Source organism: Leuciscus leuciscus (assembly GCF_965113295.1).
Source record: "Leuciscus leuciscus genome assembly, chromosome: 8".
NCBI lineage: Eukaryota > Metazoa > Chordata > Actinopteri > Cypriniformes > Leuciscidae > Leuciscus > Leuciscus leuciscus.
Window position 1 is genome coordinate 15,049,869 of NC_138732.1, and position 26,082 is coordinate 15,075,950.

General features: G+C 39.1%; 1 protein-coding gene and 1 long non-coding RNA gene across 5 annotated transcripts in view; both read left to right on the top strand.

Moving 5' to 3' along the window:
• Positions 1–26,082, top strand: part of LOC309504937 — a 414,587-nt gene that overhangs the window by 226,514 nt on the left and 161,991 nt on the right. The gene's annotated exons all lie outside the window — the stretch shown is intronic.
• The window catches only part of pcdh19 (protocadherin 19), a 58,433-nt gene continuing 43,736 nt past the window's right edge, over positions 11,386–26,082 (top strand). Inside the window, exons 1-2 of one of the 4 annotated variants that reach the window (XM_082178193.1) lie at positions 11,386–14,599; positions 17,845–17,977. In XM_082178193.1, coding sequence (XP_082034319.1) covers positions 12,453–14,599; positions 17,845–17,977 — 2,280 coding nt within the window. In that variant the 5' untranslated portion in view covers positions 11,386–12,452. Of the gene's footprint in view, positions 14,600–17,844; positions 18,191–26,082 lie in introns of all 4 variants that reach the window. The other 3 variants (XM_082178194.1, XM_082178191.1, XM_082178192.1) reach the window with 3 other exon arrangements.

Genomic DNA, 26,082 nt, shown 5'->3' on the forward strand with positions numbered 1-26,082 from the left:
CATGTTCTGACATCAATCAGACCCTGGGCTTAAAAAAAGGAATGAAAAATAATCATAAAATCCTACCAAAGATAGCACAGGTAATTCAGAAGGCAACGAGAATGGGCCGTGCCATGCTATTGTACGTTTTAGTGGTTATGATTGGTCGAGGTGGTCTTTGCACTTGAGCTGACTGCTAAACAAAGGCCACTGATTTCTGCATATAGGGGTAATCATGACTGGAATTCCAGTCTCTCACGGTGTATTGAACACATGATTATGCACATTGTCTGGGTAGTGTGAGGTGAGGAAATGAATGCTAAACATTAGCGCTCAAATGGAAACTGTAGAAACTGGGCATTGGTGTCTATTCTGGGCTGTGTTTCCCAAAAGCATCCTATATGCCTAAGTTTTGCCAAGTCAATTGCCACCAATGGTCTCTACGGTCAACTTAGGCTTACTATGCTTTTGGGAAACGCAGCCCGGGAGAAGAACTTACATTTAACATCAAAATGTGATTTTCATGGCTTTTATGCTGTGTACCATTCCAAGTCAGATGGCAGATATTCCTACCTGATATTTCAGTGCAGAAGACTGCACTTAAATTATTTTATGGACCCTTAAAGGGATAGGTCACCCAAAAATAACAATGATGTCATCATTTACTGACCCTTGCAATTCCAAACCAAAACCTTTTAAATTCTCATTTTCAGAACTATCCCTTTAAAGTCTGCATTGTTATTAAATTATTTCAGCTCTCAAAACTCACCATCAAGAGGTATGTATTAAAAGCCATTACGGCAATTAGAGAAAAATTAGCCTTAAAGGGATTACATTTTCCATAAAGATGGTGGAACTACATGTATTAATTGCTATCTAAATGCTGAAATATTCAAACTAATCTTGCATAAATAGAGCACAGTGCTCTTAAACATGTCATAGTGAAGGCAAATGGGATGTTGGGTTACTAATTATTAGTCTCACTTGCAGCCATCATAAGTTCCACAATGAAGTGTGAATACAGCTCAATCTTGTTTGGGCCTAGAGTGGAGTGAAATCTAATTGGTTGCAGCTGTGCCGAGTGCCAGTTACAGTGATGAATCCTACGACGTGACTGGCACCACTGTGTACATTTCATCCCTTGAGTATTCCCTCTCCAGCTCTTGCTGATAGCAAGTCTTTGACATTACAAGGCCAAGCTGGCAATATTATTTCAATAATTTAAACGGACTAATTGCTCATCATTTAGAGTTAATCTAATAGCATAGTACATGTTGTCCATCTAAATACATGCAAACACATTTATGACTTTTCATTTTAAAAAGTCATTCGTTTTTGCACATGATTGCAATTTAACTCACTATAAAAAATGAAATATCTTCAAAGTAAAACATCTGTAAAAACATGACACAATATGCTCTGTTGAAAAATGATGACTTGAAGCAAATGGTTTTCTGGTATTGTGCCAGTCTTTACTCAGGCTGTGTAAACAGTTGCCAACAACAGTTAACAGCAGTTTCATTTCACACTACAAACATTTTTTTTCTTCCTAATGAAATCTTAAATACAGCCATCGCTAAAACCTCTCAGAGCCTTATAATAGCTTTTAGAGGTTCCAGTGGAAACAGTTGTTGTGTTTAAAGTAACATGTTAATATCACATATCAATTGTTAAATAGTTCTCCATCAGCCAGGCTATGGAAAAAGGAGACATGACAACGCTAAGCGGGAGAATTATTCCTGTATACTTTCTACTGTCAATAAAACATTTAAGGATGTGCTTCAAGGTCCTCATCAGCAATGCAGGGTAGCTCGGCTCAATAGACCAAATATTTTATCATGACCTCTGCTTAGCAGTTTCTGCCAGACACAGCAAAGGGCAGAAGATGGTAATAGCGCTCAGTAATAGCTGAAAACGACACTCAGTCTCCTAACAAATATACGCATATGAAACTAAAATATTTAGATACAAACACAAACAATGTGCTAAAACTGAATCGTCTGTAACTCAAATAAAAAGACTGCCCTTTGTAACTCCCATTTTACCAAGTGACAAACAACAAGCATTTTAATATATTGAAAGCTCCATCACTGATGCAAAGGTGCCCCCCTCCAGCTTAGCAGGGGTGCTCAGATGGAGAGAGGGGTTGTTTTAAAACAATGTATCAAGGCACCATAGAGGACAAGGCTACACTGAGGATGGGTCTGTCAGTCATCTTGCTGTCTGCTTCCAGCCACGATCATAGGAGGAAATCAAATGCCTGAAATATCCTAAGATGAAGACCATAATGGAGTAGTCCTCTTTGTAGCTACATCCAAAGAAAGAGCCTCCATCTCACCATAAATCATGCTCTTTCCCCCCATCTCTCTCTCTCTCTCTCTCTCTCTCTCTCTCTTTTCCAAAGGACACTTGTAGATTCGAGTCTCAGTGAACGCCCATGCTATTCAGTAGAAGATTGGCTGCTGCACACTAAGGGTAATAAGGCAGCAACATATCAGCCGAGCTCAGATATTCTTTTCAAAGTGAGCAGAAGGGACTGACTACAGAAGTGTGCCATGCTTTAGCAGCAAAATATAGCATCAAATCAGTTATTCTCTATGTACTGTGGAAAGTGTTGGCACAAGTCTGGGAACAAAAAAAGTCAAAACCACTGCATGATTGAGTGGCTCCCGCTGCAGAAAGTAGCTTGGACTTCAGACTGTGTACACCTTTGAGCTACTTTACTTAGCAATTCACACAGAGGGTTACTGCAAAAAAAAAAAAAAAAAAACAGAGGGGTACTGGGCCGAAAACACTGCAGCAACAGCGCAAAGAAAGTTGTATATCCCTCCAAGCATACGCAGACACAAGTGGTTCTCTTGCTACTGGTTTATTTGAAGACCTTTCTCCAAATCCACTGTGAAAACTAAATAACAACATAATACAGAAATCACATTAGCTTGACACAAAGCAAAAACATGCACAAAAGCTTGCGCAACAGATGTAATGGCATTTTACTGACACAAAATACAGAAAAATAAAACAAAATAACTCATTGGCTGCTAGCTGCGAGAAAGAGAATTAGTCTTTGAATCTTCCTTATGAGCGTTCAAGTCCTTTTTTGACGAGAATAAGCGTTTATCAAGGCATTATGCCCGTGCTTGCCGCTTGCTTGCAGGAACTAAAGGCCCTGATATACTCAGGTAAAGTTATTTTTTCGTTATTCGTTTAGGGGTAAAATGAAGGTCGAAATACTGGTATCGAACATATGACACCGCCCACGCCGCTGAGAGCAATGGTTAGATGAATATCTAAATATGTGCCATAGGCTATGCTTTCATCTCAGTAATAAAATAAACACAACAAAACTGAGAAAACAGCAAGCATTTTAATAAAGCATTAGAAAAGCATATATGATCATAGCAACGTGGCTTGCACGTGGCGCTCTAGTAAAGTCACACTTATTTATATTTCACTTTATACAACAGATAGCTTAAAATCAAGCAGCTTTACCGCATTAAACATGAAAAACAGTGTCAGTGTCTCGTTTCGGCAGAAGTACCTTCATTTTCAACAATAAAGCAGCTCTCCAGTGTGTTCATGTTTTACTCACGGGCGTCTTAATGCAACCGACACCATAGTGAACAGGCCAAATGAACTAGAACTAGAAAAGATTTTCACGTGAAAGAAGGCGGAGCCTACGTGCACACAGCACACCTACCTGTTACGTAGAGTTTTCCGTAAAGTTCGCTTTGGCAAAGCTGTTTTGAAGAGTTTGAACCATAGATATCCATATAAGGCTAGATGTCTTACGGCATCACCGGCGGCCATCTTGTCACAGGTAGGCTTTCTGACGGGCTCTGTGGTACCTGATGTAAGGTGAGTGATCAGCACGAACACAAATACTCTTATCTCGCTGAAATCTTGACAGATTTACAAACAGTTTGGTTTCTTACAAACGTTATTAACGTGGCGATAATTCCGAAATCCGAATGCTTGAACATGTATGTTATAATTATTCATATGTATGCAGTGTCATAACTACATCTCTGACGTTTATAACAAACCAAACCGTTTGAAAATCGGTAGAAAATTGAGCAAGTTATGGTTATTTAAAAAGTACATGCAGCATTAAAGGTGAACTAAGTAACTTTTTTACCTTAACCGAACAGCTTTTGAGTCATTGGAATATTTATATGACATTTTTCGGGTTGAATGGTGGTCGTCTCGCACCCCCCGAGCGCCTGTGAGCGGAAAAACCCATAGACAGTATATAAACTGGACACAGCGACCCCATTGGATTCAACGGAGACAAGTGAAGTCAATTAGAAGCACTAACTTCCTGATGGTCGAGCGTACTGCGCAGACTCAAACTGAGCTTGACGACGTAGATGTGACGTGAGCAACCCGTCTATCTACTAGTAGCTGTGCCGAGAGAAATCTGAATCATTCCCTTCCGAAACTTGCAGAGATGGAGAGCGTGAGTAGGAGGTGTCCATGAGCTAGGAGCAGGAGAAACTTTTGCCAAGAATTCTGATTAATTACTTTGTAATTTTGCCTCCACGCCCCCCGATTGCGCGCAAGCTTCTCCTCCTGTCCATACGGTAATCTCTCTACTGTGCGACAGAGAGTCGCGTGGTTATGACGCAATCGTTAGCCTATTTTTACAAAAACTGCTTCTACGGGGCCATAACGTAAGATACAAGGTAATGGAGCCTTTTATACATTTTCGTGTTTCTTTAGAAATAAATAATGGACAAATGGAGTCTTTAAACGCCTCAGATGTAAAGTTATTCGCTGTCAAAGTGACGCCAAAATGAATGGGAGTCAATGGGATGCTAACAGCAGGTGATGGTCCGCTAGCCAATGGCGGCGCCCGGGGAAACTTCAAAATAATATGAAACCCTGCCCCCCCTGGAAAAACCACCCTTGCAACTTTGGGCCGTCGGGCCGCCGGCCTCAGCGTCAGGAAGTATCGCGTGATATCAGGTCTCGCGATGTAACGAATTGCTTTATGGCACTGCACACATACACTATCTAAACATTTATATGCTAGCCTTCTGTGTATCATACATACCTCAGTGGACATAACTCTGCGCGTTCGCCGGCTTCTTTGAAAACAAATGCACATAACCGACGGGAGAAGATGGGAGGGGGGAGAGTCGCCAACGAGTTTTGACGACAGTGTTGTCAAATATATATTCCGAAGCTGTAGGGGGAGCTCTATAGAGAAACCCACGAGCAAAAAGGGAGAAAACAGCGAAGAAATCGGCAAAGCTGCATAGCGCTGCTTTAAAACACAGTAGCCGTTTCTCAATACCAAGTACGCAAACTTCGGACTTGAGTCCTTGGTAGTTCGGACTTGACAAGTTCGACTCAGGAGAACGAACTCCCGAGGACCGGAGGACGCAAGTCCGATAATTCTGCAAATGGAACAGCGGCGTACTTGATAGCGTCACTCAGCTCGCTCTGGCTAATCTGGTTATCTCTGTATGTATATCTAGGCTACAAATAAAACAAAATATGTTAATAAACCACCACTCTGCCTCTTTTCATTTTCATTTAAAAAAATCTTAAACATAATGGCCACACAAATGTGGTTCAGGCAACGCAATTGATTATCTTCAATATTTATAACAACACGAAATATAAAACACAACCCTGACTCTTTTTGTTTTCATTTTAAAAATATGATACATAAAAAAAAAAAAAAACATTATAATATTGATCATTAAAACTAACATTTAGCAAAAAGAGACAGGGTTGTGTCATTTTATTTTATTATATATGTACATACAGTGAAGAGAATATAGGCAACATGTATAATAAAATATTTTATATGTTATAAATAAAGCTATGAAACTTCACTTTGCCCTCAGCTAAAACGTATTGCCAGGGAACAAATGATAGATTGAGACAAATTAAATACATAAACAAATCGCCCGTTAGATATATACAAGACGATTTATATCTCACCACTTGACTAGAGACATCCGAGCCAGCGGCAAACGTCAGCAGCACTAGCCGAGGAAAGGCTGTTCTCAGCGGGGTACCTGAGCACCGAGCGTCCGATTTACACGGTTGGTGTGAGATACCTGGCTGCCTCAAGGTAACACAATGCTTAATCATAAAACAGATGTACAATAACATTACGATGTCCAGCAATCGATTTAAATAGTACATTGATTGGGTTTAAGTGGTCGTTCAATGAGGCCTTTTATATGTTGATCCGACTATTTCAAGTGTGAATATAAGTGGTCCAGGGGTAAAACTTTTGCCAAGCGTGTCAGAGGTTCTGGGTTCTAATCCGCACTCATATAGTTTTTTTTTTTCTCATCAAAACCGATTATGTTTTTCAGTGGTTGTATATCAGGCAGGGACACTTTGTGTGCATTTTGTTTTCTAATTTCACCGGTACGAATAGAGAGTTTCTCCACAACGGATTGAAGCGCGCGTCCGAGTGAAGACTGTGCGCGAGCCAGAAACAAACATAGTATCCGGGCCACAGATCGCAGCGGCAACGAGCACTTTGATCAGTTGATTTTAAAAAAAACAACACATTTCAGCGCTAGATCGTCTCTTATTTAAAAAACGAACGAAATGAATGCTCTGCTAGTTAACTGGAGATGTTTTGTTTATTTGTATTGGTACATTCGTGCCGCAAGATGTTTCAAAAGTGGTGGGGACAATATCGACCTTAGAAAATAGTGGTGGGGACATGTCCCACCCGCAAATTACGCCTATGAGTACAGACAAGAATGCATATTGAGAAACAGCTAATGTTACGAGTGAGCGAGCTGCATGTGGCAAGATTGGCTGCCACGTGCGGACTTCGAACTCCATTGGCCAGCAGCGCGCACGAGACATCTAGCCTTTATTATTATGATATCTATGGTTCGAACTCCCAAAACTAACTCCGAACAAACTTCGTTTCGGCCTGATTTTTTTTCTCGAATTGACGTCATCAGTAGCCTACGTTCTTCGATTTAATTTCAGCATAAATTGGAACCAAGCCTTCAAAATAAAAGTACTGCAATTTATAATTAATAAAATGCATTAATGCATAAATAACAAACGCAACTTGAATTCTCCATTATGAAAGTGATTTTAGAAAACGTAAACAAATTATACATAAATTATATAAACAATATTATAGCATAATTTACAAAAGTATTTTTCATACGAAAATATATTTGGACAGCTTGGTAGATAGAAAGACAGATCCCCCATTCTTCTTGCTCTTTTTCTACCCTAACCCTTACTGAAAAGGATTTGTTTTTCTATGCAGTGTTATTATTTATTTGAGAGCCATCACTGCTTTTTTGATGCAGGATCCATTTTATGCTCTCTCCCCCCACTGGGCTAAAATCACTCTGTCTTTGATGGTCATTTCTCTTCCATTACAATGAATGGAACACAGCAAGATTAAAACCCCATACCTATGCATTACTTATTGCAGAATCAAAATCTCCACATGCTGTTGTATTATCAAAGACAATTCTAAGAATGTTGCACAACAATAATCAACAAATATCTTTATTTGAGCATAACAGTTTGTATAGCGTAATGCATTCTGTGTGTGTTGACATTGACAAACCAGCTAAATCTATTAACCTTGATGTCAAAGTGAAGGTGCATGTCAAAACACGTGAGCTTGTATTGTGTGAGGAAAGTGAGATAAACAACTTGTCAAGGCAGGAGTCCATTGCACACATACACCATTTCCTTCATAGTTTTATTGATGGAACATAGCACTGCTAAATTTTAAAAGGCTCGAGGAAAAATAACAGTCACCCTCATAATTCAATCTCTCTACACCAAGATGATAAAACTAGCTGTGAAATACACCTTCAGTATCTTGTTTTTGCTTTGGAAACAAGGCAGGTTTCAACAGTCAGCAGAGCAACAGGTTGACAGCTGTCCCTAAAGCATTTCAAGTTGGAAACAAACTGGAATATTTTAAAGATGATGACATCTGTGCTTGCTCATTAATATGACCGTTTGAGAACTTCCATGGCTGTATGGCAAACAAAGAAGCGATGTTTCTGGTCAGTCAAGTCAAATCTTTTGGAATCGACTAGGGCTGAACGATTAATTGCATTTGCGATAATATCGCGATATGATGAAATGCGATTTTTTAAACCGCAAAACTGCGATTATAGTCTGGTCACGTGACACGCGAGAGTAAACCAGTCTGATTTACAGATGAAGCATCAACTTGGCACGCGACATATACTATTTTTTACAGTCTATGGACACATATAGACCTGGCTACAGGAAATAACAGTTTATGTTTAATTTATGTTATATTGTGTTATAGATTCTCTCCAACGATTCTGTATTGTATATGTCTGAGCTTAGTTTTAAACACAGACGTGTACGACGCGCGTGCTTTATAAACAACCGTATTCTGCTTGCTTCTAATTCCTCTGTCTCTCACACACACACACACGACACCACTCGAACCTTACGAGAAATAATCTTTAATAAAGTTCGGAAAAGTTGAAGCGAGTTACAAGGACATTCAGGCTTCATTGCGCAAGATATGAGATACGCGCGGTCTGCGTGATGTTACTTCAGTAAGTTAGTGCGCGGTCTCGCCCGCCGGTATTTTACTAACAAATGTTCTACGAAGGCATCATATGTCTTGGAATGCAGTTGGCTTATATATTAAAAATATGAAAATCACCGACAGAAGCTGCTTTCAATTTCAAATACTCACGTGCGTTTTGCGAAGAGCATTTGAGCATGCGGCTGTGAGCGAGTCTACGTGGTTAAATGTACGTTTACATCTCAAAATGCTTTTATGACGCGAATTTACCGGTAATGTGACACAGTCAGTTATTAAACAAACAGGACAAACCACATCTTATAATTTCAAAAGAGATGAACACGTTCAGACAGCCTACTCTTAAATACTGAAAGCACTCTTTGTTTATTGCTTGTAATATTTTTTTCCCTCTTTGTTATTTGTTTTGAAGCTATATTTGTTAAAATTATTAACATGTAATTGCATTAATTTAGTTTTTTAATGTGTAATTATTATAAGTAGGCCTAATTATAATTTATATATTTATATAATTGGATTTATTGCTTGTTTTTGTTGAAAAATAGAAAAGATAAAGAGCTTAAAAAATAATCGCATATTAAATCGCAATCGCAATATTGGTAAAAAAAATCGCAATTAGATTATTTTCCAAAATCGTCCAGCCCTAGAATCGACTACTCCAGGAATATACAGATTAATTGCATCAAGTGGCAGCAAGAATGTTTCCTTCACTTACTAACTAACTAACTAACTAACTAACTAACTAACTAACTAACTAACTAACTCGTTCTTTATTTCAGACCCTTAGGTCCATATCACAAAGTAAAAGAAAAAGAAAGAAAATAATAACATACAAACATAGACCTACATACAACAAACATTATTTAAGGACATACAAACGTGAATTCCAGTGCTTCCAGAACCAGGAGGAATACCTTGTATCACTTAATGTTGGATCATTTAAGACCATTATGACCATTATAGGAACGTCACTAGATACGAACATTTGGCTTGCACTTGTCCACCTTGGGAGTTTAAGCTAAATTCTTAATGCATCATTAAATGCCATCTGAAGCATTTTCATTTTAGCATTATATATCTACATCATAGATGTATGCGTAACTAACTAACTAACTAACTAACTAACTAGATACAGAGATAAATAAATAAGATAAAATGCATTGTTAATGTGTAATCTTATAAGTTTAAATACTTAGGCTATATAATAGGCCTATATACTAAATCAGGGTTTTGCATCAATATAAATTTGTACATTTGTATTTTTAGTTTTCCAACATTTATATCTGAGCATAACAAACAAACAAACAAACAAAAAATTGTTTCTTCAAATATGAGGAGAAAGTGGTGTCTGCCGCTAGGTGTCAGCCTTGTGACTTTAAACACGATTTACCCTCAACATGCTGTCATGTGTGCACATGACTCCTGACTCTTCTTGTGCGTGTACATGAGCCAGATTTTGAGGAATTAAAAAAATAAAACAAAAAGGCGCAGTATAACCTATGTAATATTGACAAGGAATAAGTAGCCTAATGACAAAAATACGCGGATTTATAATAGGCTAATGCAATTAATAGCTAATAATAATTAATATTATTTGTCTCTTAGTCTCGCATTTCATATCATGTTACGCCCGAGCGCGCCTCTATTTCTTTCTGTCTGTGTGTGTCACAAAAAAAGAGAGAGAGAGAGAGAGAGAGAGAGAGAGAGAGAGAGAGAGAGAGAGAGAGAGAGAGAGAGAGAGAGAGAGAGAGAGAGAGAGAGAGAGAGACAGAGAGTCATTGATATGTTGTGGCCGTCATCAGTGATGGGAATGAAAGGCAGCTCCCTGAAAGATTCGTAATTAGCGCAAACGCTATAATCCCAAACCCTATAGTATTGATATTGTGCAGTGATCCCTTTCATATGCATGTATGCCATTAATATTTCTTAACACAGCTACCCCAAGCGCAACACGTGCATCTCACCTTTACTGAATCTCGTAGACAAGTGAGTAAAAAACGTAGGCAATGTCAGGCGTAGGCTAATATGACGTGGATACTACTCAGATATGTATGATCTAAAATTGGGCAGACTATTCATATTTCTACTAATGAAGCTGATAGGCTAGCATGGGTCCTTTCTGCCAGCGGATGAAACCGGTCAAGAAAATACCACTATAAAATTGTTTAATTTTGAATATATTAATTAGGTAGCCTATCAAGAGTCGTCCAGTTAGCCTACTTTCGCTTGAGAATATTAATCGTCAACTTTTGATTTGGATAGACATAAATCGTATCGTTATTATAGGTCTAATTGCATACGTTACATTATCTAAATTAGGGTAAAGTTAAATGTATAGCCTACAAAACTTAGTTAATTCCGAATAAAACGGAATTCGCGAAAAATATTTTTTGGGAGGAATAGCAACACGAAAAATCGTACGAATCATTACACAAAATTAATGTGTATATATATATTTTTATTTTTTATTTTAAAATATAACATTTTGTATTTTATTTCATATATATATATATATATATATATATATATATATATATATATATATATATATATATATATATATATATACTATTTCTTATTTCTTTATAAGACGTTATCTACCTCAACTAATTGCACCTTGAAAATTGCTTTCGGGAATTCCTTATAAAAAGTTGACCCTCCGGAAAATCAAGAATTGTACAATTCAAACACTGTATGTCCAGACATAACTGGCATGCGTGACATACTGTGTGTTGCATGAACTAGAGCTAGTTGGCCGAGTTCATATCTGTAGTTTTGCCCCACCCACCAGCAAATCCAGCTCTCCAGTGTAACCTCTGATTGGCTGTGGGGATTGCGGGTCCTGAGACTGAGCGCGAGACACTGAGCTGTGCATTCGACAGTATGCGCTGAAGATGAGCGCCGTGCGTTTACCTCAGTGATACACATTTAAGAACTATATCAAGAACTATTTCGCTTCATCCAGAGGCTGGATATTTCTGACCGGGCGCTTTTATCACGGCGAGACGAGCCCAGCTGCACTTACAAATGCTTTCTTTTTTTTCACTGATCTTTCCTCAGTGTTTTATTCGGATTTAGTTTCATTCTTTCTGGACTAAGGCCAGCTGAAATACCTTCATACAAAAAATTTACGCTTGTCGAGAGAAATCTTCACTGGACAAGACACCCACCTCTTGCTCGAATGGGAATATCACTGAATTGTGAACTGGACTGATATTTTATTAATATTGGTTTTCCATCATTGTTCCAGTTTCAGAGATTGTACTGATTTTTTCCCTTCTGAAATTGGAATCATTGTGGTTTCAGTTGGATATGTGCACGGACATAAATGCGGATCAAGGAGGAGACATCCCAACTTAACATCATTAAATGGATTGAGGCACGAGCGATGTTTTAACTCAATGTCAAGTGTTCATCGCGAATCATGATACCGAGAGCAAACATTTTTGAATTGGATCCTTCTTTTCATTCATTCACAAGTTGAGGACCTTCCAGCGGACATTTAGCCTACATTTGTATTGAATATTTCTTTCACTGGCTCAAAATGGTCGGTTTACATCTCGGTTATCCTGAACTACACAAATGTTCATGATGAAGCCATGTTTTTCGTTCACAATGTTTTCACATTCATTATGAAGAATTATTTTTTTCAAAAATAATGCAAGAGATGGGTGGCCTGATAAGATTTCGATAAAGTAAATGGAAGTTATTAACTGCGTAATCAGTACAAGTCAGATGAATTTCATCGCAGATATAAAATTTTCGTTCATTCTAAAGGATATCTACCAGACTGTGATTTTGTTCGTTTGACTTATTGGAGCTTTTTTATTTATTTTTACCTCGTACCGAATGTTCATAGGTTTAAATGTTAATAAAAGTTCATGCAAATGAGCGTGTGAAGACATACATCAACAGGTAGGCTATAATGCATTCCAAGGACATGGATATCGTACAAATGTTTTTGTGCTTTCTCTTGTGCTGGGCTGGAGTCAATGCCGTTTTCAATTTGAAATACACCGTGGAAGAAGAGCTGCGTCCAGGCACAAAGATAGCCAACGTGACGGCGGACGCAAAAGTTGCGGGTTTTGCACTGGGAAACCGACAGCCTTATTTACGGGTTATCTCCAATTCCGAGCCGCGATGGGTTAATCTGAGCCCCGCCGGACTGCTCATCACAAAGCAAAAAATTGATCGGGATGCTGTTTGCCGACAGACACCGAAGTGTTTTATTTCGTTGGAGGTGATGTCGAACTCGATGGAGATCTGCGTGATTAAAATTGAGATTATCGACGTAAACGACAACGCGCCCCGCTTCCCCACCATCCACATTGACATAGAAATCTCAGAAAATGCCGCTCCCGGTACCCGATTTCCCCTAGAGGGGGCAAGCGATCCGGACTCGGGGAGCAACGGCATTCAGACGTACACAATTACCCCTAATGATATTTTCGGTCTCGAGATTAAGACGAGGGGAGACGGGTCCAAAATCGCAGAACTTGTGGTGGAAAAGACTTTAGACAGAGAGACGCAGTCGCGTTACACGTTTGAACTCACAGCGGAGGATGGTGGAGACCCCCCAAAGTCTGGGACTGTGCAACTTAACATCAAAGTCATAGACTCCAACGATAACAACCCAGTTTTCGATGAGCCAGTATACACTGTAAACGTGCTGGAGAATTCCCCCATAAGTACGTTAGTCATAGACTTGAACGCCACGGACCCCGACGAAGGAACCAATGGCGAGGTGGTGTACTCATTCATAAACTTTGTCTCCAACCTGACCAAACAAATGTTTAAAATCGACCCTAAAACAGGCGTGATCACCGTGAATGGCGTTTTGGACCACGAGGAATTGCACGTCCACGAAATTGATGTCCAAGCCAAAGATCTGGGTCCAAATTCAATCCCTGCCCACTGCAAAGTGATTGTTAATGTAATCGACATAAACGACAACGCGCCAGAGATCAAACTGTTGTCAGAAAACAGTGAGATTGTAGAGGTGAGCGAAAACGCTCCTCTAGGATATGTAATAGCTCTAGTGAGAGTCTCAGACAACGATTCGGGACCGAATGGAAAAGTGCAGTGCAGACTGCAGGGCAATGTGCCTTTTAGACTCAACGAGTTCGAGAGCTTCTCCACCTTACTTGTTGATGGCCGCCTGGATAGGGAGCAGAGAGACATGTACAATTTGACCATTCTAGCCGAGGACAGCGGATATCCCCCGTTAAGAAGCTCGAAATCTTTTGCAGTGAAAGTCACGGATGAAAATGACAACCCCCCGTACTTCACTAAGCCACATTATCAAGCCATGGTCCTCGAAAATAACGTCCCAGGTGCGTTCCTGCTGGCGGTGTCCGCCAGAGACCCTGACCTGGGCATGAACGGCACTGTGTCATATGAAATCATCAAATCGGAGGTGCGGGGCATGTCTGTGGAATCTTACGTTACTGTGAACTCAAACGGCGAAATATACGGCGTTAGGGCTTTTAATCACGAAGATACGCGGACTTTTGAGTTTAAAGTCTCTGCGAAGGATGGGGGAGATCCACCTTTGACCAGCAACGCCACCGTGCGCATTGTTGTACTGGATGTAAATGACAACACACCAGTGATGACCACCCCGCCCCTGGTCAATGGCACCGCGGAGGTGTCAATTCCGAAAAATGCTGGAGTTGGTTATTTGGTTACGCAAATAAAAGCTGATGATTACGATGAGGGGGAAAACGGAAGGTTAACGTATTCAATTTCAGAAGGAGACATGGCATACTTTGAAATAGACCAGATAAACGGAGAGGTGCGAACCACAAAGACGTTTGGGGAGAACGCGAAACCATCCTATCAAATAACGGTGGTGGCGCACGACCACGGCCAAACTTCTCTATCTGCCTCTGCCTATATTGTCATTTATCTCTCCCCTGATCTCAATGCACAGGAGCAAATCGGACCCGTCAACCTGTCTCTCATTTTCATCATTGCCCTGGGTTCTATCGCAGTCATCCTGTTTGTCACAATGATCTTTGTGGCAGTCAAGTGCAAAAGGGATAACAAGGAAATCCGAACATACAACTGCAGGTACCCAAACAATCTTTGATACATTATCTTAAGTTAAAAACAACCTAGTTCAGAGTGCGAATTATTAACTGGTCTAAAACAGAGTTAACAAAAGGTCTAACCCCAAAAGCCAAACACAAGCTCACCGACAGAAACTGTTCACCTGAAGTGGTAACCATAGCAACAGTACGTTGCTCGAGGTCTTTCCGTTAGGACGGAATGGAATATAAGTAGTAGGCCTATACTGTTTGTATGACCACATTAAACATGTATCATTATTTACATAAGTAAATAACAAAAAAGTTTGTATATTTCAAACATCTGTGGGTAGTTGACGGTTAGCTGTGCTGCTTGGGGCGCCAAAGAACAATTTTGGTTGCGCGAGACTGACTTAATTGGCTTTGAAAATTACTGGCAGAAATTCCGACAGCGTTGTTTTAAAATGAAAAACTAAGAATTAAATGTGTAACTTACAAATATGGAAAGGCCAACAAATAATTTTAGTTCAGGCCTACTTAGGGGTTCAGACCCCACCAACCATCCCATAATTCGCACTCTGGTCTAGTTTACTATCCTGCATATATTTGTACTACAAATGAAGCCGCATACAATGATTAATAAATGAGACAGCATATAATGATTAAGACATAGGAGAGCATGTTTGATGTGTATATTGGCTGTGCACGCGCTGTGTCGTCAACTGTGCATGCGCTTCAGGCCTTGCTCTGCTGCTGCCATTACTGACGACATTACTGATGACATAAATAAGCATAACATGATATAATTTTAGTAATCATTACCGTTTATCAATTATATTTACACCATCATAAATATGACTTCTTACAAAGCTGCATCATTTTCTTTTAATTCCACAGTTATAAAGCCGCATATGAGGAGAACCTTACATTAGCTTAAAATACATTTATTAAAAATATGTAGCAAACAAATAGCAGATACAATAGCAATACCAAAATAAATATTTACATAATTTCCCCCCCACAATTTTCTTCTAACAACCTCTTTGTTTCCAACCATTCCAACTTATCACTTAATGAATACTTATACTTAATGTAAGCGGCAATTAAACCTAAGTTTAGTGGGTTATCTCTGAAATAAGTAAACAATAACAGTGCAAGCTAAATGATAGGGTGCTCTAAAATAAGCAAAAACAAACTTTATGTGTCTCCTTACTTGGTGACTGATGTATTCTAAGTAAGGAAGGTTAAGCAAGCACAGGCCTTGATCATACACACCATCTGCACTGAGACTGGTGCCTGAATACATTATTGGTGTAATTTTATGACCTCTCAGTCTTCTCTCAAATTTGCCAATCAAAATATTGACTAGAAAACACATTTTGAGATTTTGTTTATGGGTTGAAGGTAGAGGTGGACTATATAAAAAATCAATAGCAATGACATAGTAACCAAATGTTGCTGTGGCAACAATCACACTTTCATAATAACAATTATGCTCATAAAAGGTAAATCATGCAAATGTATAGACCTGTAATAGTCTCTGACACATAGTGTGTAGGGGAGAATATTATTTTGTTAATCTACTGTAATATGAATACTTATCAATCTGTAACATTGGCCACTGTGTTGATTTCCCTCTGCTACATTACCACTCAACATTTCCATATAAATTGCTTTTGCAAATTTAACCTGAAACCATTAGCATATTTTTACCTCAAATTGTTGTTGATGTTTCTGTCTTGTAATGTAGCAGCATACAGTAAATGATCCATCTTAACAGAGATGAATGCAATCAAACATTTTGAAGAAGGCTAGATCGTGATTTCGATGTTTAGTCACGCAAAGTATCAACCATGCCGTGATCGCAAGATGGTTAGAGATGGCCTGTGTTTAGATTGCTGCTGTTAACATTTATTTTCCTCTCCTGATAGAAACCTGATGGAGGCTTTCAGCTCTCCCAACAGGGGGTTAGTGAGAGTGCTTTATACGGTTTTCTTCTGCAGTGCTCACAGACTCTCCTTTCTGGCTCATCTGAGATTCTTTGGATTGTGTTCACTGCGACGAGAGCCAAAACACATATGACCAAACAGACCATTGAGACGACTTCATTAACGCAGTAAAATAAAATACACTGATGCTGTTGCAGTTTACAGAACAAAAACAAATAGTTTTTATTAAAACAACACAGACAACACCACCACCTTATAATATTCATAATAATAATTCACATCATCATATTAAATATGAAGAGCCTCCAGAAAGTAACCACTCTAAATCTCTTCTTACATATTTGCAATTTAATCTCTTTAACAAAAGAAACAAATTCACTATTCCATCGACAACATAATAGTAATTTTTTTCAACCAGTTATTAAGCATGCTTTGGGCCGCCTAATTAAAAAAAAAGAAAAAGGTGTGTGCTTTAACTCGCACAGAGGAAAAAATGCTTTTAGATGCCTCCTAAAAAGATAAGGTCCTGCACCGTTATCATTTTTCCGAGACAGAAAAAAGTAAAGAGCAGGGAGGCACAGGCTGAATCCAAATGAAAAGCACAGAAAGAGGAGCTTTGTGTTTTGCAGGCAGAGCCAGCGTACCATTAAGCTAAAGCTGTAAGTTCCGATGAATGTGTGCCCTTTCTAAGGACACAGAAAGAAATAAGTGTAAGATTGTTTCAGGATATAAGATGTAATGATCCTCATGGGAAAAAGAAAGAGGGGTCAGGGGGGAATAGCTCAGGCATAACTACACTAACTTTCTTTATGAGCTCATAAGTTTATGTTTAGATTGCAACTTAAGCATCCTTCGGGGTAAGATCTCAAAGTTTCTCATTTACTGTGATTAGAATCAAAACCCTCAAATCAAGTTAACAGTAGCCACAGAGTGTAGCTCAGAGAATTAAAATTCACAACCCACCTGCCAGCGGGCTGGTTTGTAACACGAGCAAAAAAAAAAAAAAGAAGAAGCAGACAAATGCGGGCTTTGCTTTGAATATTATTGCTTACACTTGCTATGACGCTTAGTATCATTTGTCGTTGTGTGTGCTTCTGTGGTTTAGCATGTTTGCATTGTGTATGTGTGTTTGTGACAAGTCGAATCGCCGAGCATGGAAATGCAAACAAATGAGGGATGTCGGCTCCATTGGCGGCCGGAGGTCGCTCGAATGTGGCCGATCTCTCTTGCGCCGCCAATGAATATGGGTCTGGCACCTCAGCCCGAGCCAGGCGAGGACCTGGTGCTGGCTGTGTGTGCAGTGAGGAAGGCAGAGCACTGCTTTATTGAGTCTGTTCAGTTTCTTGTACCTGCGCAGGGTGGCGGAGTACTCCTACGGCAACCAGAAGAAGACCAGCAAGAAGAAGAAGCTGAGCAAGAACGACATCCGGCTGGTGCCGCGGGACGTGGAGGAGACGGACAAGATGAATGTGGTGAGTTGTTCGTCTCTCACCTCTTCGCTCAACTACTTCGACTACCACCAGCAGACTCTGCCGCTGGGCTGCAGGCGCTCCGAGAGCACCTTCCTCAACGTGGAGAACCAGAACTCCAGGAATGCTGCACCCAACCATGGCTTCCACCATACCTTCACAGGGCAGGGCCCTCAGCAGCCTGACCTCATCATCAACGGCATGCCGCTGCCTGAGGTGAGATTTGCTCCAGTCTGCTCCATCCTTCAGCCTGCCACGGCTACCAGCGGCAAGGGAGGGGTCAAGGGAGGGTCGAGGGAGATCCGTCGCAGGGCTGCTAATCCAACCTAGTCAAAAAGGCAAAATTAGCTTACTGATAGCTAGCAGTTTCTTTTACTCGGTCCCTTTGTTCTTGTTTGTTTTTCACTGCAGTACTGGAAAATTGAAATATGGTTTCTTTTAAAGGGATAGTTCACCCAAAAATAAAAATACCTTCATTAATTACTCACCCTAATGTCGTTTCAAACCCGTGAGACTTTCGTTCATCTTCCGAACACAAATGAGGATCTTTTGATGAAATCTAAGAGCTTTCTGTCCCTAAATAGACAGCTACGCAACTGACACGGACACTTCAAAAAGTTCATAAAGAGGTCATAAAACTAAACCATATGAATTCAGAGGTTTAGTCAAAAAATTTCTGAAGAGACGCTTGGCGTGCAAGAACCAATGAGCTTCTACACGAGGTTTGTTCTCGTGCGTTCAAGGAGCTTAGGTTAAGCTTCTGTTTACGTTCGCTGATCAATGCTTATATGTGAATAAAAATCTAAATTCAATCTGTTCATCATCAGAAAATTTGGACTAAACTGCTCAATTTATGTACTTTTTGAAGCACCAAAGTGTCAGTTGCGTAGCTGTCTATGGAGGGACAGAAAGCTCTCATCTTTCATCTAAAAGATCTTCATTTGTGTTCCGAAGATGAACGAAAGTCTTAAGGGTTTGGAACGACATGAGGGTGAGTAATTAATGACAGAATTTTCATTTTTTGTGAACTATCCCTCTAACTAAACCTGCATACCTATACTAATCCATGCTTGCATTATTTGTCGGTGTTGGAAACCTAAGTATAGGTAAAATAAAAAAGTGAGCCACATTGGACAGTTGCCAAAGTGGATTATTTGGCCACCTCTGTTTCTGCTCTCTCTTTTTCGGGCTGAACAAAAGAGCTGTAGCCTGAACATCTGCCAAATGCACTGACCTGGCTAATCGGCAGCACTGCATGTGATTTTAGGTGCAACCATTAAGAACAATCATTGCCAAAACAACGATTCACACCCAAGTTCTCTTTCTTCATGGGTGGCATGCAGTGGTTTATGGTGGACATCTGAAATGAAAAGGCAAAATTAAATCTGTTTGCAGCAGAGTTACACAGTGATAAGCAGGATTTATCGCGATGACAGGGGTAATCAACAGTGACGTAATCAACCAATCAGGTTGCTTTAGTACCTCAATGGCAATGAAAAGAGAAATTAGACTCTCTATAAACTTTTTATGATGAATCTTGGTTCTTATGATGGTACGTAGGTTCCGCAGTGATCAACAACTGTTTGCATGTTTGTGACAACTGTGCTTAAGTCCCTGATTTGTCCCGAGTAATGAAGCTGCCCACTGAAAAATTAAAAAACCCTCCAGCTACTGCATGTTTTTTGACTTTCCAGAATCATTTAAGCTGTTCCCAACAGTGACTGAGGATAACTAAAGGCGGGCATACACTGTGCGGTTTTCGCCTGCGTGAAAACAGAAGTTTAACCATTTCATCTTTAAAGCAGCAAGAAAGAAAACGAAAAGAGGGAGATTTTTAAGTTCTGTAGATATCAAACTAATTACAAATTACTGTTGCTTACCTCCAGTTCGTGTTGCAAAATGGATAAACCATATTATCCACGTCTTGCGATGTAGCTTCCGTGCCTCTTTTATTAATTAGTTAAATGCTCAATTTTAACAAGCTGTTTTTGAAATAAAGCTGTTTTTAATTCTCATTGATGACTGATTATTGCAGTGTTCGGACATAGACTGTTAATAATTTTAATTATAGGCCTAAAATTCATTGTAATCGACCTAAATGTTTTTAGACAATTTTCAATGAGGAGGAGTAAGCTTCTATCAAATCTTTGCAGCATGTCGGTTATGCGGGGATGCACTATAAAATTATTGCGTGGCAAATGAATTATAATAGCCTATAAATTTAATAATAAAAGTAGGCCTTTCCCTAATAATAATACATTAATACTAATAATAATTTAATACATTGGAAATGCTAAATACTCTTGATATTGATAGCTGATGCTTGTTTTGACAATATCTCTGGATAGACGATATCATGGTCTATTGGCGCAACCCGGCACGGGGGTTTATCGCACATATTTCACACGTATAGTGTGAGCAGTCAAGTCGCAGCTCGATGATCGGACCGTATAGTGTGAGGACATAAAACGTGAGCTTTGGCTTTACATCGCATGCGATCTACTCGTTCAGTGTGAGTAGGTAACCTTGCTGAAATCGCACAGACATCGCACCGTGTTTGCCCGCCTTAAGGGACTCATACACAACTATTACTAAAGGCACAAACATTCATTAATGCTCAATAAGGAAAAATGATGCATTAAGAAATAATGAGATGTACACTGTTGAAAAGGATGATCGGTTTCACTATCACTTTGACTTTTGGGAAATATCGAAGGGCAGTACTAAATAAAAAAGACCTTGAAGCTTATTTGTATACATTTCACAAGGGACATGCAAACGTATGCACTCAATTGTATATTGTAGTTTCAATTATAGTGGAATGGCTGTTCGAGTTGTCAGGCAGTACACAAAAAGACTTAGCACACATGAGAAGTTTCACTGCTGGCAAAATGAGAGAGGTTAAATTTGCACCTATTCATTGATTGGCTGATTCAGCCCTCTTGGTCGTTTGTAAAGCCTGTGGAAATCAATAGAACGCAGTTATAGCACTACTATATTGAAGCTGTCACCAGATGATCAAGTAAAACATTGAGGATATTTAAAATCCAACTTTTGAATGAAGGAATATACAGACAGATCCCTACTTACCATCATCCAGTATGTCAGACTACACAGAGGTTAACGCAAGATTTAAAGCTGCATGCTGGCTGGACAAAGGAATTACAGAGTGTAACAGCAAATGTAGTAGCTAGGTAGGCATGGTAGCTTAATCCTTTAATAAAACTTCCTAAGCAGCAGGATTAACGAACATCTATTTTTCTCAACTGATGAAAAGACAAAGAATTAAGGAAGGGGGGTGGTGTGGGCTGAATAAGCCTGTAGATTGAGTGTGATAGTACAATAAACTCTAATGCAAAGCTTTGTTGTTTCACTGCAGCATAGAAGAGAGAGAGAGAGAGAGAGAGAGAGAGGGGCGGTGTGTATCAGGGCCTATAGCACATTTTCCAATTTTCATATAGGCCAGTGATTGGCCTGATAAAGCTGTGGGCTTATTTGTATGCTGGTTTCATCATGCGCGGCGCTCCACCTGACATTAACAAACATCTCTTTGACCACATTTCTGCATATTTCTCCACCAGTCCCCGAAGATGGGCTGACTACAGTCGCCCATATCCTTTTCCCCTTCTGTGTGACATTTGCTAAATACAGTGACTCCCCATTCAACATGCTGTATATGAAAAATGTTCTCAATGTAATTACGCATCCATTTATGTGGGGCACAATCAAACATTGCAGCTGTGAAATGACTGATAATAGCTCTGTCACGCATTATGAGCCTGGGCTTGGAAGCTTTTGACTGTACAAGTCAGGGTTTCCCGGAGGTCCGCTGAGGACACACTGGTTGGTACACAGTTGTGATTAACCGTGCATCTCCTTGTCATGAAGAATCAAGGCCTGAGGGCTGTTTTCCAGCGTTTCGTGATTTAAGCATGATTTGGAGACGTGGTTTGTTTGTTTACTTTACAGTTCCAGTTGGAGCTTATATTCTGAAAATGGATGTTTGGAAGAGTGCTATGCCAATTTTCTTTTTTCTGCAAGTGAAGAAATATTTTTAATTAAAATTACACACTGCCGGCTTATTGATAATGAAGCAAATCTGATAATCTAGATAGTATATGCACACTGATGCTACTGATAGCGTGCTTTTGCAGAGCACATAGTGTGTTTTTTTGTGAACATGCAGAGCACAACACAACAGCAGTGGCAGATATACTTGTGGTATAAGACCACCATTGAACGAGGGAAACTTGCCAAGATTGATATGTATTCATTAAGCAGACATGATTATCCAAAGTGACTTACAAATGAGGAATACAATGACTCCTAAGGAGGCAGTAACACGAGAGTAGAACAGGGTAGAAGATAGAAGATATATAGCGATAACAGCAATTTGTATCTCAAGGCTACAGGAAAGCTCTGTGTTTTAGATACTGGCTCTCTGGAGATGATTCTGTGGTCCCAGTCTCTGAGGAGTCACATTGTTTGTACAAAGCCACGTGGTTAACCTGTCTGTGGTTGTCTCCAAAATAAGGTGCAAGCCGCAGCAGAGATGTGGCTCTCTAGCCGATTATACAAGATCAGTAGCGAATCTTGCAGCATAAGCACACATGACAATCTGCTCAAACTAAAACGAGGCTTCTTTCCATCTACGACACTGATAAAAAGCTAAAAATCATCAAGTATTGATCTGCCTTGCGTTGGTGCTTGGAGAAAGCATCCTGCTAATTTATGTACTGTAGTTCCCCTTAAAAAAGATAAATGTTTTAAGGAGAGTGTGAAAACCCACTGTCTCTGGTTTTGGAGCAATAATTGAAGTACTGTTCGTCCAGATGCTAGCATTCTGTTACCGAAAAAAAATAGCTCATAAATCCCACTGCTAGCATATGGTACTTATTTATTTTAATATTTGAGATCAGCCTGTCAATAAGGATCTGTACATTTGATTAGATTATTCACATATAGTACTATACAGACATATCATTTTGAGAGTTGTCTTTTCATTATAATGTACATTTGATGAGATTATTGACATATAGTACTATAGTGATACAGATATATCATTTTAAGAGTTGTCTTTTCATTATAATGAAGCAAAGCTACAAATGCATTCACTTTGTGTTGATGTTATGTTAGCCCTATTCTCCTGGGTGCCAAACTAATCAGTCGCATATCCAGCATGCACTTACAGCTTCACAATAATGTTTCTCCGCATAAGACTCATTGTCATGTAATTTTGAGAATACAAAGCAATGTCATGCCATGTAAAAATAATACACATTCTTTTCATCTGCTGCCAGTCATTTCAGCCACTTAGGACTAGCCTATGTCTCATGCTCAGACTCTTTCTACTGAAAGAGTGGTTGTTGAATACATTAGCCCCTATTAATAAAGTTAAACATTTGTTGGAGAACTTTTGGTTTGACAAACCCTCAGAATTATTCCAGAGCTACATTATCTGTTGTTTGCATACTACTAGTTGCAATAAGGCTACCATATTTATTTATTTTTTCACGTTTGACTGTTTAAAATAACGTTCTTCTCCATCATTCATTTGTTTTTCAACACACAATTGCTTTTGAAAAATCATTTGTTTCACCTTTCAGGTCAGGGTTTTGAAAATGTTTTGACTTAACTGAACCGCTGGGGTTTTGTGTTTCTCTGACTTTCGTCAGACTAAGCCAATTAATCATTCTAAATCCCATACACGATAAGGTAAAGGCCACAGCATGCTGCCTCCCTGAAGGGCTTTCAGAAAGGCTTCACTGAACTGGGCTGCTCTGATGAAGAACTCGGATTTTGCCACTTTCAATTAGGTGGGGAATTAGTAAACAGAAAGAAAGAAAGAAAGAAAGAAAGAAAGAAAGAAAGAAAGAAAGAAAGAAAGAAAAACATGTCGAAAAACAACACAGACTGACTAAACTTGACATATTTTTATCAACTTGAGCTCTCCTGTTCTTTATTTTATGTTATGTGCCAAAGAGAAAAATAGACAGTACGAGAGACAGAGCAGGAAGAAAAAGGAAAAGGAAGTGAGAGATATGCCTTATCTCAAGTACCTTGCGATGCGTTCTGATTGGATTCTGGCAGATGAAGATGGGAGTTTTCAAAGGTTATATTTGTAAGCCACAGACTCGGCTGGCATTCTGCCTTCAAGAGTCGCCTACTAACAGGAACATTTCTGGATCTAATAAAAGGGCCACAGTTCCATTATAGCACGGATGTTCAACCATTCGCTGAACTCTGACGCTCAAGTGAGACATTATTAGAGAAATATAGTCAAGCAAACTCATTCTCTTTAAATTGTTTTATACTGTAGCCTGCAGATGAGGCATTCATAGCCTCATCTGGAATAAGAAAAACCCCTAATGCTATCTTTGTGACTCCAGTCATGAGCTGACATAAGCACTATAATTTGATGTCCGCTCTCAAACATTTATGACAAAAAGCTGACAATGTAATGTCTTTAGTCAGTCAGTACAAAAAAGGAGAATGGAGAGAAGAAAAGCACCCTAATATGAAAGCATTTGCAAAGTGACACATGCTAAAAACAGAAATGGAAGACAAATAGCCCCCCCCCCCCCCCCCCCTTAAGTTATTTCTTGAAGTTTAGATCAGTTATCATGAAACAACCTGTAGATCAGAGGATTCATCCGTTACAAAATATTACATCCAAAATATGGTAGTAATTTTTATATAAATATAGCCTTATGACAGGACTAGAAATTAGAAAATGTACTAGAACTAGAATTGACAGTTACGTAAGCTACAGAACTTTACTTGGATTGAATATTTGGAATGGTCATGAAAGCATTTTTTATAGTTTTTCTCAATGTTTCTTAACAGTCCCATTTAGTTTTTTTACATTATACATACTGTGTATGTACTGTACTGTGTATGTTCATATACAGTATATTAAAATCAGCAGCCATTCATGTTTGAATTTTTTTTAATTCTCTTTGCATGTTTACTTTCATAAAAAAACAACAAAATTTTTCACACTTTTGCAAAGTAACACTTAATGTGTGATATCGCTTAGATCAGGGCGACAAGATGGAACCTGTGAAAAAGGACTTCTGATGGAAAAGTAGCTGGCCAGATACAGATACAGTTGAGACCCACAAGAGAGGAAAATAACTATATAAATGATTTCTCTCTCTCTTAGCCTCATCTCTCATTAACACAGATTTAGCTGCCAGCGCTGAAAATGCCTGTGGTTAAATTAATAGGATGGGAAAGGTCGGCCTACATTCTCTACACAAGGCATTGCCACAGGGAATGACGAACAGACAATTTTTTACAAGAATATTAGTTGATCCGTTAAATTATATAGAGAGGATAATGGACAAGGTACACCATTGTTGGCTTATTTTAACTCGCAGATTATGTGCAATATTCACAGTTACATGTGTAGTGCCCTGACAAGAAAATTCAGGAAAATCCTAGCGCTTGCAATTCAAACTGGTGGGTTGTATGTATATGTGCAAACTATCAGATTTGTGAGAGCAGATGTCCTTCCAAATATTTTTATACCTACTTGCCAATTAAACTACCAGGGGATCTGCACATGGATAGACCTTTTAGGGAAATTAAATATCTATTTAACTCTCTGTTTTTTCCACAATCAGTCATTTGCATTACAGTATAAACTATGTTGTCTGAATCATTTGAAAGTGGGATGCTATAAATATGCCCAAGTACAGAGGTGGAAAGTGCTTTTATAAAACATTCTTTTGTTAAGCTCGTTATAAGCTTGTTATTAATTTGCAGTTTACAATCAATTGATGGCCAGTACTCTGGATGGTAACAGGATGTTCCCTTACCCCATAGTAAAGGATCCAAAAGCATTTGGAGGTATAGGAAGTTCATGTGGCATTATAACAAAAAAAGTAAAGAACAGCCATTATAAATATTGTTTTTCAAGCTAAAATCTCATACAAACACACCTTTTGAAGTGGCCAAACTGAATTTTTTTTTGTACTTTAAATTGTTCTCTCCGTGCCAGGGATTACATTCATTATCATAAATTGGATATATGAAAGATAGATAGAAAGAAAGTTCACCATAACAGTGCCTAGCACTTTTATCTCCAGTGCTGTACGTTATAA